The sequence below is a fragment of the Malus domestica genome, chromosome 02 (genome assembly GCF_042453785.1).
Source record: "Malus domestica chromosome 02, GDT2T_hap1".
NCBI lineage: Eukaryota > Viridiplantae > Streptophyta > Magnoliopsida > Rosales > Rosaceae > Malus > Malus domestica.
Genome location: NC_091662.1, coordinates 22,543,904 through 22,559,009, shown reverse-complemented (window position 1 = coordinate 22,559,009; position 15,106 = coordinate 22,543,904). Strand labels below are relative to the sequence as shown.

At 39.0% G+C, this 15,106-nt stretch overlaps 1 protein-coding gene across 1 annotated transcript; it reads left to right on the top strand.

Moving 5' to 3' along the window:
• Nucleotides 1-12,825: 12,825 nt before the first annotated feature.
• On the top strand, nt 12,826-14,232 carry LOC139191493 (uncharacterized). Its single transcript, XM_070812380.1, has 3 exons — nt 12,826-12,922; nt 13,625-13,766; nt 13,902-14,232. The coding sequence occupies exons 1-3, from the start codon at nt 12,826-12,828 to the stop codon at nt 14,230-14,232; spliced, it is 570 nt and encodes a 189-aa protein (XP_070668481.1).
• The last annotated feature ends 874 nt before the right edge of the window (nt 14,233-15,106 follow it).

Genomic DNA, 15,106 nt, shown 5'->3' with positions numbered 1-15,106 from the left:
GTTCTCATTCTCCTTGTGTTGTAAATAGTAATAAGGATAAGGAGAAGCAAATGGAGAAGAGATCATATGAGATACTTTTACTTTTGAAGATGTAACTTTCCACAGGTTTATTCTTAAACTGGGCTGAAGGGTTTTCTGGTTTCCTCTAGAGTATAAGGCTGACTCAAGAATTTGAGGGTCAAAACAAGTCCATCAAATCTAGAGTATGTTCGACCCTGATGATATGGGATACTTTTGCTATTGACAAAGTAGTGGATGTATCGGCACGTGTTCTGTTACGCTTGTCTCCACATGCTTCCTTGTATCCTTCTCACTTGCCCTATCTATTCCTCAGGCAAATGTGGTATCTTTTCTGGAAGCATAAGATGTTGAAGATAAGTACTCGAGAGCAATGCCAGGTAAGTAATCAGGCAAGGGGTTCCAGGCAGTCAATTTCTAACTGGAAGCTTGATTCCAAGTGCTAACTGATTGATCTCTTTCTCCTTGTCTTGCATGTAAGAACAAGGCCAAAGGAAAAGACAGGGAAAAAGCATGATATGGGATACTCTTGCTTTTAACCCTTATGATATGAAATACTCTTGCTCTGGTGTGGCTTATTTGCAGAGGTATTATCGGGAGGAAAAGAAGCTGAGTATTTTGAAATACTCTGCTAAGAGTGCCCTCTCGGATGTGAAGAAAAGTTGAACATTTTTTTTATTTACAAGTCTGCCTAGCTATGGAGGATGGAGGTCGACATATATAGAAGTTTCCCTAACAATAAGTAGTAGTGTTATTCCTTTACCCTTCTTTGTCATAGCAATGTAGTGGGAGCTGCAAGCTTCACGTGTTTTAACTTTGTCAGAGCACTTTGAAAAAGTGGTATGTGGTATCTGGAAAGCTGATGTTACGTGTGAAGATTGCAGACAAGTTTTATCCAAGGAAATCTGGCACTCGAAGTTCGAAGAGCGGTGCCTCTTTGGTTTTCGAACAAGTAATCATGTCGGGGATCTGGCTCTCAAGATTCAAAGAACAATGCCTCTTCGATTTTTGAGAAAGTAATCATGTTGAGAGTCTGCCTCTCGAGATTTGGAGGGCGATGCCTCTTTGATTTTTTAGCAAACAATCTTGTTGGGAGTGTTTTCTCGAATGTGAGTAAAGGTTGGGCATTTTTGCCAGTCTGCCTTGCAACGGAGCACGGAGGTGTCACACATTGGGACTTTCTAGTTATCAAGCAGTGTTGTTGTTCCTTTACCCTTGTGGGTAATAGTAAGGTAGCTGGACCTTCAAAATTTATGTGTCTAAACTTTGTCAGAGATCTTTGGCAAAGTTATCTGGGGTACCTGAGGAGCTGATGTTGCGTGTGGAAAGTGGTGCCTCTTCGGAATTCGGAGAGTGGTGCCTCTTCGATTTTTGAACCAACGGCCCTGTTGCCCTTTCTTTTATGAGGGCACCAATTGTGTGCACGAAGTACATTCAGAAAGTTATTGCTTGTAAGAATTTTCCCCTTACTCCATAGATTTATTGCACCTCATTTCTCCTTTATCATTTCTGAGAATGTCTGGCCCATCCGACCGTCGTTTTGACTTGAACTTTGGTGAAGAGGCAGCCATGCCTTCTCAAGACAACATATGGCACCCATCCTTCTTATCCCCTACTGGTCCTCTTACCGTTGGGGACTCTGTGATGAAGAATGATATGACCGCTGCGATGGTGGCCAAGAACCTTCTCACTCCCAAAGATAACAGACAACTTTCCAAACGGTCTGATGAGTTGGCTGTTAAGGATTCTCTGGCTCTCAGTGTTCGGTATGTAGGTTCTGTGTCTAATATGGCCCAACGCCTATTTGCTCGAACCCGCCAAGTTGAATCATTGGCGGTTGAAGTGATAAGTCTCAAACAGGAGATCAGAGGGCTCAAGCATGAGAATAAACTATTGCACAAGCTCGCACATGACTATGCTACAAACATGAAGAGGAAGCTCGACCAGCTGCAGGAATCTGATGGTCAGATTTTACTTGATCATCAGAGGTTTGTGGGTTTGTTCCAAAGGCATTTATTGCCTTCGTCTTCTGGGGCTGTACCGCATAATGAAGCTCCAAATGATCAACCTTTGGTGCCTCCTCCTTTTGGGGTTCTGCCTAGTACTGAGGCTCCAAATAATCACCCTCTGGTGCCTCCTCTTTTTGGGGCTCTGCCGACTGCTGAGACTTCTCCTGAGCAACCTTTATGAAGGCTCCCTCTTGTTTGTTTATTTTGATTCATGTATATGTACATATTTGTAACTTATCGGAGATATCAATAAACAAGCTTTGCTTCATTTCAACGTATTGTGTTAAATACACCAAGGCCTTCTTGACTAAGTTCTTTAAATTTTTCCTTTTGTTGAATCTTGTATGTTGAAGCTTTGTGAGTGAAGCATGTAGGTTGAGGTAGTACTCCCTTAATTTCCCGAGTGAGGAAAACTTCTCGGTTGGAGACTTGAAAAAATCCAAGTCACTGAGTGGTCGTGAGACTTCCGAGTATCAAGGTGCAGTAGCATATGGTATGAGTCCCCCAATTCTCCGGTCGAGAGAGTTGACGAAGGAGGTGTCTTGCTAGTAGCCAAGTCACCATTTCCCTTTCTAAGTGGTAGCCCAAAACTCTTCCTTCATATATATTTGTTATGAAAGTTGTTAGGCCCAAAGAAGATGAGGCCTAGGTTTTTTTTTTTTTTTAATTTTGAATTTTGAATTTTGAATTTTGAATTTTCGAATTTTCAAATTTTTGAATTTTTGAATTTTTGAATTTTCAAATTTTCGAATTTTTGAATTTTTGAATTTCTGAAAAAAAAAATATATATATATATATATATATATATATTTTAAGCTTTATAGGTGAAGCTTTGTGGTGAAGCTTTGTTGGGTACCATGAATTGATTTTGCTTCACACTATCTTGATCAAGATAGTGTGAAGCTTTTGTAGGTGAAGCTTTGTAGGTGAAGCTTTTGTGGTGTGTGAAGCTTTTGTGGTGGGGGAAGCTTTTGTGGTGGGGGAAGCTTTTGTGGGTGAAGCTTTTGTAGGTGAAGCCTTTGTGGGTGAAGCTTTTGTGGTGGGTGAAGCTTTTGTTGGTGAAGCTTTTATAGGTGAAGCTTGTGTTAGTGAAGCTTTTGTTGGTGAAGCTTTTATGGGTGAAGCTTTTGTAGGTGAAGCTATTGTGGGTGAAGCTTTTGTGGTGGGTGAAGCTTTTATGGGTGAAGCTTCTGTAGGTGAAGCTATTGTGGGTGAAGCTTTTGTAGGTGAAGCTTTGGAGTTGAAGCTTTGTAGGTGAAGCTTTAGAGTTGAAGCTTTTGTGGGGTACCATGAATTGATTTTGCTTCACACTATCTTGATCAAGATAGTGTGAAGCTTTTGAGAATTTGTAGTTGTCCTCCATTGAAGAAGCTTTTGTTGGTGAAGCTTTGTTGGGTACCACGAATTGATTTTGCTTCACACTATCTTGATCAAGATAGTGTGAAGCTTTTGAGAATTTGTAGTTGTCCTCAATTGATGAAGCTTTGTTGAATTTCCCTTTTTTTTTCCCTTTTTTTTTTTGGAAACTAGAAATTTGAAAATGTGGGAGAGACAACATATACAAATTTTGCTTCCACACTGTTGAGCAAGAGATTGTGATGCAAGCCACACCTTGTAGTAGTCGAAGGTTTGGATGAACCATATAAATTGAATTTGCTTCGAACAGTCTTGAATTTGCCTCGAAGGTTTGAGAATTGTAGTTGCCCTCTATTGATGAAGCTTTTGTTGGCACCATAAATTGGTTTTGCTTCACATTGTCTTGATCAAGAGTGTGTGAAGCTTTTGATAATTGTGGTTGCCCTCCATTGATGAAGCTCTTGTTGGCACCATAAATTGGTTTTGCTTCACACTGTCTTTGACCAAGAGTGTGTGAAGCTTTTGAGAATTGTGGTTGGAACTCCTTTGATGAAGCTTTTGTTGGCACCATAAATTGGTTTTGCTTCACACTGTCTTGATCAAAAGTGTGTGAAGATTTTGAGAATTGTGGTTGCCCTCCATTGATGAAGTTTTTGTTGGCAGCATAAATTGGTTTTGCTTCACACTGTCTTGATCAAGAGTGTGTGAAGCTTTTGAGAATTGTTGTTGAACTGCTTTGATGAAGCTTTTGTTGGCACCATAAATTGGTTTTGTTTCACACTGTCTTGATCAAGAGTGTGTAAAGCTTTTGAAAATTGTGGTTGCCCTCCATTAATGAAGCTCTTGTTGGCACCATAAATTGGTTTTGCTTCACACTGTCTGGATCAAGAGTGCGTGAAGCTTTTAAGAATTGTGGTTGAACTCCTTTGATAAAGCTTTTGTTGGCACCATAAATTGGTTTTGTTTCACACTGTCTTGATCAAGAGTGTGTGAAGCTTTTGAGAATTGTGGTTACCCTCCATTGATGAAGCTCTTGCTGGCACCATAAATTGGTTTTGCTTCACACTGTATTGATCAAGAGTGTGTGAAGCTTTTGAGAATTGTGGTTGCCTTCTATTGATGAAGCTTTTATTGGCACCATAAATTGGTTTTGCTTCACACTGTCTTGATCAAGAGTGTGTGAAGCTTTTGAGAATTGTGGTTGAACTCCATTGATGAAGCTTTTGTTGGCACCATAAATTGGTTTTGCTTCACACTATCTTGATCAAGAGTGTGTGAAACTTTTGAGAATTGTGGTTGCCCTCCATTAATGAAGCTCTTGTTGGCACCATAAATTGGTTTTGCTTCACACTGTCTTGATCAAGAGTGCGTGAAGCTTTTAAGAATTGTGGTTGAACTCCCTTGATGAAGCTTTTGTTGGCACCATAAATTGGTTTTGCTTCACACTGTCTTGATCAAGAGTGTATAAAGCTTTTCAGAATTGTGGTTACCCTCCATTGATGAAGCTCTTGTTGGCACCATAAATTGGTTTTGCTTCACACTGTCTTGATCAAGAGTGTGTGAAGCTTTTGAGAATTGTGTTTGCCCTCCATTGATGAAGCTCTTGTTGGCACTATAAATTGGTTTTGCTTCACACTGTCTTGATCAAGAGTGTGTGAAGATTTTGAGAATTGTGGTTGAACTCCTTTGATGAAGCTCTTGTTGGTACCATAAATTGGTTTTGCTTCAAACTGTCTTGATTAAGAGTGTGAAGCTTTCTACGAGTTGTAGTGTTTGAATTGTTACAGAGGGGAAATGTCTGAAACAGATGCAAGAGGGCTGAATAGCTTGATCTTCGTATGCCATGCACTGAAGTTGTTGTTGGCTTGAAATAAAACTTTGTTGGTGACTATAGCTCTTATTGGGCATAAGTGCTCCCCTAGTTGAGTTGTCAAGCTTGAGGGGTTTTTATTATTTGTGAACGCAAGGAGTTCACATGTACAAGTTGTACCACTCGTCTTCTGGTAGGTAGAATGAATGGTGAGTTGCTTTCATCACTTGGTTGGTGGTACGAAGGTGAGAGTTCCTTCATCACCTGGTTGGTGGCACGAGGATGAGTTCCTTCTTCACCTGGTTGGTGGCATGAATGGCAAGTTGCCAAATGATATTAGAGTACGGGTTGTACATTTCATCACCTGGTTGGTGGCATGAAAGAGAGTACAAGTTGTACATTTCATCACCTGGTTGGTGGCATGAAGATGAGTTCCTTCTTCACATTGCATCACCTGGTTGGTGAGAATAAGGGCAAGGTGTCGAGGCACATTGTAGCAAGTGTCTAAAACACAAAGTATGTTGAACCCTTTCGAAGCACAGTTGGCTTATGTATGGATGTGTTGGAATGTATAATGTTTATGTATAAATGTGTTGGAATGGTATCACATACTTTGTGTTAAAGTACGCATGTTGAAGCTCTGAGTTGGAGTATAAGGGTAGGTCAGCGTAGACCAAGTGTTCCAGTGCTAGCAACGCAAAAAACTCAAAAGAAGTTGTCTGAATTCCCTCTTCTTTAAATATATGCCGAATTTCTTGTGTGACAAAAGATCTCAAGCGGTTGAGAGTCAAAACATTTGTAATGTGTATGCCTTCTTATAGTAGCATTTCCTTCAATATCTAGTCCTTCACTTTGAAAGAGTAAGGCTTGGCCCCATAGTCATAATAGTCGACAGTACGTTCACCCTTAGTTGTCTTGATACGAACTTTTATCCCTCTTGTTGTAATGGGCTTGCTGAGAGTAAAAATCCTTCCTCTTACCAAGAGACAGATACGTTTGGTGACTTAGCGAGTAGCTAAATGAGGCAAAAGATGATGCAATGGGTGTCTGAATGGCCAATATCTCCTCACTTGGTAGAATTTGACTTCCACTTCCCATTTGTTAATAGGGGTTAACCATATGGGGGTTCCCTTGGTATGTCCTTGCTTCGGTGGAGGCGTGGTTGTAAGCTTGTGCCATCACCTCAGAGTAAGTCTTCCAAGTGTTGGCATTGATCATGTACTTGAAGAAACAATCATGTAGGCTTGCCGTGAAGGCCTTGAGAGCGCTATTGTCATCTGCCTCAGCATAGTGAGAATACTTATGGCTGAAGCGACCGGCATACTCTCGTAGTGACTCGTCTGACTTCTGGCGAATAGTGTATAAGTCATCTGCAGAATGCAAGTGATCGGTCTGGAAGATGTGTTGAGAGACAAACAGTTTCTTCAATTCCTTAAATGAGTCTACTGTCTCAGGTGGAAGACAGCAATACCAGTTTAGAGCTCCGCCAGAGAGGGTGGAGGGGAAGAGAAGACATCGCTCTTTGTCGGTGTGTATCCAATATGCCATGGTGGACTCAAAGAGGTTAAGGTGTTCAATTGGGTCCTCCCTTCCAGTATAGAGTTGTAAACCAAGCTTTTGTTTTGTTTTCGCTTGAAGGGGGTGTCGAGGATCCTTCTTGTGAAAGGGTCAGGCCTGGGTTGGTTCCAGTCAGGTATCTCGGCCTGACGTTTGACCTTCAACTTGTTTACTTCCTCGAGGAGCTGTAGGACAATGGGGTCATGAGTGAAGTTATGTACCACTGGAATTTTCTTTCGTAAGTTTCCATCGCCTCTTGGAAGTAGGAAAGTTTGAGCATGGGCGTGTGGTTTTTTCTTGGACTCGCCGTACTGACTTCTAGGGTGAGTCTGTCGGAATACCTCAGAGTCCCCCATACCTTCATGTTCCTCTATAACCTATCGTTCCTTCCTTAGATTGGCAACTGACCTAGGTCGTGGAAGGGGACCGAGTCTTTCAGAAACCCTTGGGTCATTGATCTTTGAGCATATGTGGATGGGATTCTCTCGACGTTGCTTTAGGAAGTCTCGGCAGTCACGATAAACGGCTTTCGATCCTTCCAACCCTTCTGCAAGGAGGTGTCTTCCTCCACTTCTTCTACTTTGGGTCGAAGCATCTGGGTTGAGATAAGTCTCATGTAGATCAATGTTTAATGATTAGCTCGCTCCTCATCAGGGATACCCATGTCGAACGGAGGTGACCCTCCGTGTTGGGGGGCACCTAGATGATGGTTGATGTCCACAAGGGCAACGAGCTCGAGTGTTTGAGTACGCCTAGTTTCGTGGAGTGTCTCAAAGAGCTTCTCATATTGCTCCTGGAGGACCTCATTCTTCATTGTTATCTTGTTGTTCTGAGCTTCTAGCTCATCGACTTTAGCTTGAAGAGCAACCTTCTTTCCTTCCTTCTTTCGTTGCCTCGCACTAGGTGCAAGAGGGGTGTCATTCTGTGTGATGTGGCTTCCTTCGCTCCCCATATTGGAAAGGGATGTATGGTTAAAAGAAAGTGTACGAATGGTGGAAACCAGCTTGGCAAAGCTGAAGAGAGTGGGAATAAGTGTCGTTTCCACAGACGGCGCCAAATGTTGATGCACAAAATCAGTGAGGACTTTGGTACAATAGAAAGTGTTAAGTTTGTGACCTTCGCTAGATTGCTCCAGTCACTAGTGTGAATAAGTATGTAAATGGATAGAGACAGGGAAGCAAACACAAGATGTACGTGGTTCACCCAGATTGGCTACGTCTACGGAATAGAGGAGTTCTCATTAATTGTGAAGGGTTTACACAAGTACATAGGTTCAAGCTCTCCATTTGTGAGTACTAGTGAATGATTTAGTACAAATGACATTAGGAAATATTGTGAGAGAATGATCTCTATTTATAGAAGAGAGTTTCTAGTTTCATTCTGACATTGACACATATCGTGTTGTGATTGGCTTCTGATGTTGACACGTGTCACGCTACGATTGGCTTCTGATGTCAACACGTGTCGCGCTATGGTTGGCCTCCTGGTTAGAGGGAAACTCTTCTGGTTCCTTGACAGTGTAACGTTGACTGGTGCTTAGTAGTTTCGGGGTTGGTCAAGTATGGTACAAACACCTTTTTCCCGCCAACACACTTTTTGTTTGGATAAACAACACTGCAGTAGCAATATACATCTTTAGTTTCGATAAACAGCACTGGAGCTGTATAATCAACCGACCAAGGAGCACATTCAGTTTAGACAAACAGCACTGCTTCGAGACCGAATGGTTACCTATCCAAGTCTCGGTCAACAAGAATTTCTGAGTCCTTGTTGGTAGAGGTCATCTTATCAACCTTCTCGGCGAAGTGATGTGTCACCAGGTTACAACATTTGGCACGTTGAAAGCTAAATTTGATATTGAACTTCGCAGAACTAGTAACCATGCCTTTAGGCTTTAGAACTCAAAGGTCGAGACGTGTTCCTTCCTCAGCCGCAGTCACAAGATCAAGAAGTTAGTAACACGCCCAACACCACATGAACACACATTCACTCCCCGACCGAGCTCGGCCAACGAGTTTGCACCCCCCGCATTCAACTGAAGGATATATTTTTAAGGTCAACACATTCCTATTATTAGATTTGAAGCTACTAATTAATTGTTCGTCAATTTAAGTTATGTAACTTGCATGTTATACACTTTGGAGGGTAGATTGGTAGTTTTATTTATAGTTTAAGAACTTATTTTTCTCGAAGAAATAATGTATGGAGTTAACTTTGATGGGTAAATTAGACGTCAGATTTGCAACATACGTGCAACGTTAAGAGTTTATAGGTAAGAAAATGGCAGTATTATCCTCTCAAATGTGTCACGTAACTTAAGTTGACGAAAAATTCAATAAAATAACTTTGAATATAGCATTAGGAATGAAATTAGCAGTTTTTCATGAATTTATGAACTTATTTACCAAAAAAAAATTAATTTAAAGATCTAATTTCTACTAAAATAATAATTCAATGACTAAATTAATAGTTTACCCTTCATAAATGGAACACCAATTATAAGATGACCTACTTTTATAAATTCAATAAGAAAGAAAAAAAGAGGTGGGCCTTCAAGTGTAGGACGAGTGCCAAAAAAAAAAGTGCAGGGCGTGACATTCTCACTTTTCTGTGATGGCTTCCAAGCTCTTACACATCAACAAGAAAGAAAAACGACCAAAACGATCAAATGGGAGGTTTGGAATCCGCTGAATATAAAAGAACATTATTAGAATAAGGGGGCTTCATTATAAAAGTGCCAATGGCAACTTGTAAAGAGAAAAATAAATAAAAAAATAAAATAAAAAAATAAAAAATAAAAAATAAAAAAAAGCAAAAATGATCAAATTTTTAAACAAAATTGTGTAAATCAAATAATGTAGTTGTTGATGATTGAACTATTGATTAAGTTTCAATTAATGTGCTTATTTTCTATTGATGACACACCATTTTGTTTGTTAAGTTGATAAAAATTTAGTATGTCTAACATTATTCATAAATATTAGCATTTTACCGTTAGAGTGTAGCTAGTTTGGTTCATATCTTACAGGTGTCACATAATTAGCCTCGCTATTATGTGTTTGTTAAAGTGTCATATGCATATGGTGACACGTATCACAAGACTGATAAATCTAATTACGTATCGTTGAATTACAGTTAGTGTGACACACGCCTACCCGCAATGTTCATTTGGACTTCGAATTGAGTTGGGTTGGCCAACACCTGGAAGGTGACGAAACCATAAAGTGTAGTGTAGTGTAGTGGAAAATGTGAATAAATTTAACCTAAAAGTGCCTAAATATAAGAGTGCATTGTGAGCGGGAATGAACCCATTTCACATGTGATGTCAGAGCATAAGTAAAGTATAGTAGAGTGGATTGAGAATCATACCATCGAAGGTAATCTCCAATACCAAGATTTGCCACGAATCCTCGTCGATAAGAAAGCTCAGCTATTAAAACCTGGAGGGGCAAAAAACAAGGGTGAGTGGGCTTGAAAATAATGTTTTATAAAATCATTTCTGAAAACATTGTAACCCCTCGCCATAAAACAAGTATAGTTTCCAAAATATACTTACTACGTATAGTATAAAAATCCTTACCGTAGCTTGCAAAATCTCAAGAATTCATTACGGCACAATATCTTGTAACTATGGGCAACACATCTAAAATCACAAAATCTCAACAGTAATATAAGTAAAATTTGGTGCTCAATCAATCTACTAGCACACCAGTCGGAGTCGCCTAATGCAACTTGTATAACTGAACATATTGCTCATCAATCTATGTTAGCATACGAGTTGAAGTCACCTAATGTGACATGTACGACAGGACTGGGTGTAATAATCAGTGTTCTAAAAATCGGCGCTACACGGTGGTCGTCCGCCCGGATTAAGCTCAAATCGGAATGTAAATCGGGGAAAAGATAAGATGGGCACCTAAGAGCAAGTCCACCCCTAAGGACTTTGTGCCAGCACCCAGCCCATTTATCCACTCCAGTGAACAGTAACAGACTCCAATGAATAGTAATAGGCCAATGCATCTCCACCCTTAAAAAAATGCGCTGGCACCTAGTGAAAAAATGCGTTGGCAACAATCTCCACCCCTACAAAATGCGCTGGCACCCAGCCCATTTAAAATATTTTTAAATTTTTTCTAAAAGAATAAAAAAATAAAATAGTTTTAATTTCGAATAGGATTTTTAACGAATCTCGTCACGCCACATGTCATTATCTGAACGTACTCTTTTGTGAATAGATTTCCGCTAAGATTTTCAACCAATCCCGATGATGAGTAGATTTTATATTATATATTTTACCCTAATCTTAGTATATTTTGGTTAATATTTTGGAAGAATTTTGATACTTTGAATTGTATTTTCAATATAGGACTTTCGACTTCCTCTGGAGAAAAACAGGACCAAATGGACGAATTTTGGAGTAATTCCAGTTGGAGGACGTTCGTGAGTCACTTAGCTTGATTGTATCAAAATTTGGGATTTTTCCACCAAGCGGTTATTTTATGACGATGAAATAAAGAAGCAGTGCGCAGTGCTAGAAAATGACGTTTTCGGGCTTAAACTGCATTTTTGGAGCCCAAGATGACCTCGGATGGGTTCGTGGCCTTCTGGAGAAGTGTTCAGAATATTCCAAACCTTAAATCCAGCTATATTGGGCCAGTTTTGGACTAGCTTATGGGTCAAAAACATGGCTGTTCAGATTTTGGACGAATTTTACTATTTTAATTTAGGGTTTTTATTAATTTTAGTTTCCTAGGGTTTGTGGGGAGGCTTAGCAGATATATTGCTTGGCCGTCTACCATTTTTCTTTACGCTTTTTTTTATGCAACTTTGGAGATAGAGAGAATTGCTAGGGTTTTGGAGATTTTCTACTTGAAGGTGTTTTCAATCTTTTTCTTAATAATATTTTCTATGATTTCAATTATGAGTATGCGTAACTAATTCCTTTTGCTAGGGCGAAACCTTGAGCCTTAGCATGAGTATGTGATTTTTATTTAATTGCTTATGATTGATTGCATGCATACTTTGAATTGTTAATCACCGGGATAAAAACTATCTAATTGTCTTAATGCCTGATCACCATTAGGATCTTTAGAAAAGTAATTTGATGCAATTTTGGTCGGAAGGTTCCCTGAAATTGACACTGGCTTCTTGTGATTAATAATTGTAATTTCTCTTAGGATGAATATCACGTCTTAAGGATTGCATGGTTTTTCAAAGGATTTTCATAAAGCATAATGTGTCTTTCATGTTTAGATTTGATCCGAACGTCCGGACGGGTTGCATGTTAGATATACGTTCTATGTTGGAGGTTCCAAGTAGAATATGAATTAGGAAAATTTAACCTTCAAAGTGGCATGTGTAGATTATAAGTAATTGGTAAAAATTCATAGGATTGCTAGGTGATGGTGGAACCCTAGTGTTTTCTTAATTTTATTCTCCCAAAACTGTTTTCTTTTCCTTCTAGTTTTCAATATTGCAGATTGTTTATTTTAATTAATTAATTTCGTTTTATTTTAGTTAGGTTATAATATCAACCCCCTCAATTTCTATTTTACAATAATTAATTGTTATTCGGTTAGTTTCAAATTATTTAATAATCCCTGTGGAGACGAACTTGCGAGATCTGTTTATACTACAATAACCTTGTGATTCTTGCAAGTAAAATAGGAGATTTAAGCCCGTTCACATGAGTAGTAAAAGTCCTATCACCCGACACGCCACATGTCACTTCCGTTTTACAATAATTTAGCCAAGATTTCGATAAGATTTTCAACCAATCACGTCATGCCACGTGTCATTACCCGAACGTACTATTTTGTGGATAGATTTTCGATAATATTTTCGACCAATCCCAACAAGCCACGTGTCACTTCCGGTTTACAATAATTTAGCCAAGATTTCGATAAGATTTTCAACCAATCACATAGTGCCACGTGGCATTGTCTAGAACCTCATCCTTTCTTTTTTTGTCCATATAAACCCTACATCCTTACATCCATCCTCACACCAAGCTCAATCCTTCTTTTTAGCTCAGAATCCTTATTCATCGTTTTCAAATATTGAGTTCTTATTACAATGTCTTCTTCAAGAAGAGTGTATAAACAGTCGCATGAGCAACAGAAAAGGTTGTTGGCACAACAGGCAAAATTGGCCAATCTCGAGGAATGTGGAGGTGGAGATGAGGCTTTCTTCATGGAGGAGGATAAGGATGATCACCATAGAAGGCAGAAGGCCTCACATTCCCGCCGTGTCATGGAAGCCGTGGGTCAGATAGCCAAACCAAGACGTGTTGCAAACCTTGATAGAAAAAGGGAAAAACGAGGTAAAAATCTATTGGAAGATTATTTTATTCCCAATAGCATTTTCCCTGATCATATTTTTAGACGGCGTTTTAGAATGCAACGAAATTTGTTCAACAAAATCATGAGTGATATTTGCAACCATGATCCATACTTTGTGCAAAAAGATAATGTTTTTCATGTTCTAAGTCTTATTCCCGAGCAAAAAATTACGGCATCCTTGCGAATGCTTGCATATGGAGCATATGCAGATCAAGTGGATGAAATCGCGAGGATGGGAAAAACAACTGTTCTGGAGTCCCTGATGCGGTTTTGCTCTGCAATTGAAGCCCTCTACACCAATGAGTACCTCCGAACACCCACGCCAAGGGACATATGAAGGCTTCTGAGGAAGGGTGAGATGCGAGGCTTCCCTGGCATGATTGGAAGCATCGACTGCATGCACTAGACTTGGAAAAACTGTCCAAGTGCGTGGCAAGAAGCATATGGCGACAGAAAATGAGCCAAAAGCATCATTTTGGAAGCGGTGGCTTCATTTGATACATGGATTTGGCATGCTTTTTTTGGTGTTCCAGGAGCTCAGAATGACCTAAATGTCCTTGCCCAATCCCCAGTGTTCGACAAACTGTTGCAAGGAAAATCGCCGAGATGCACATATTGGGTTAATGGTACCCAATACAAGGGATCATACTACCTTGCAGATGGCATTTACCCAAGGTAGTCAACATTTGTCAAAACACTGCCACATCCACAGACTGAAAAGGAAAAACACTTTCCAAAATGTCAAGAAGGGTGTAGGAAGGATGTCGAGCGTTGTTTTGGTATCCTGCAAGCTCGTTGATAGATTATCAGGGTTGCAGCTAGAATGTTTGATGTCGAGGCTCTTCGATCCATCATGATGAAGTGTATTATTCTCCACAACATGATTGTTGAAGATGAGTATGATTATGATGCCGTCGATGAATATGAGCCGGATTCGATGAACAACTCAAGAACACGTATCACCTGTGCTCATGACCGGACCGAAGATCCAGTGCAACACGAGCCGTTGGAACGCGATGGACGTTACAATGAATTGATCGTTCAACGGTACACTGATGTGCAAGAGCCATACTGGCACATAACCCGCCATAATGACTTGATTGAACACCAGTGGGGATTGCATGAAGGCGAAGATAATTAAAATGAGGCTTGTGATTGAAGAATAAATTGTATTTTTTTTAATTTTATGTAATTCTATGTAGTGTGTTTTGTTTTTAAGTTTAATTTGTGAGTTTATGTAATCTTATTTCATGTCTTTAAATAAAGTACAAAAATAAATAAATAATTACATTAAAATTGCATAATAAATTAAATAAAAATAAATTAAGTTTTAAAAATAAATAAGAAATAACATAAGAAATTAAACAAAATTCAAACCTAAAAAAAGAAAAAACATAAAAATTACATAAGAAATTAAATAAAGTTCAAAAGAAAAAAGAAAGAAAAAACCTAAAAATTACATAAGAAATTAAATAAAATTCTAAAAAAATAAGAAATTACATAAAAATTATACAAAGTCTCTCGAGTTAGGATATGTGGTGCTAGGATCCTTGTTGCCATGATTTGTGTAGCTAGAACCCCCTTGACTTGTAGAAAATATTGAAATGTAGATAGTATAGAAAGTGTAGAAAATATTGAAATGTGGTGTAAAGGTGGAAGATGAGGGTTAGGTATTTATAGAAAAAAAAAATATAACTTTTTTAAAAATTTTCTGTTTTTTTTTTTTATTTTTTTCTGTTTTTTTTAATAATTTTTTATTAATTTTAATGTAGTTAATTAATTTGGACCGTTGGATTTGAAAATTTTTCAAATCCAAGAGCCAAGGAGCTGCCACGTGGCCAACGGTAATAAATCTTACCGTTGGGCCTTTTTTTTAGATTTTTTATTTATTTTTGGGGGAAAAAACGTGGACCGTTGATTTGTGATCGGACAGTCCAGTTTAAAAGTAAAATTTAAATTTTTTTTACCGTTGGAAATCCAACGGCATATAGCGCGCCACGTCGCCTCCCCGATGA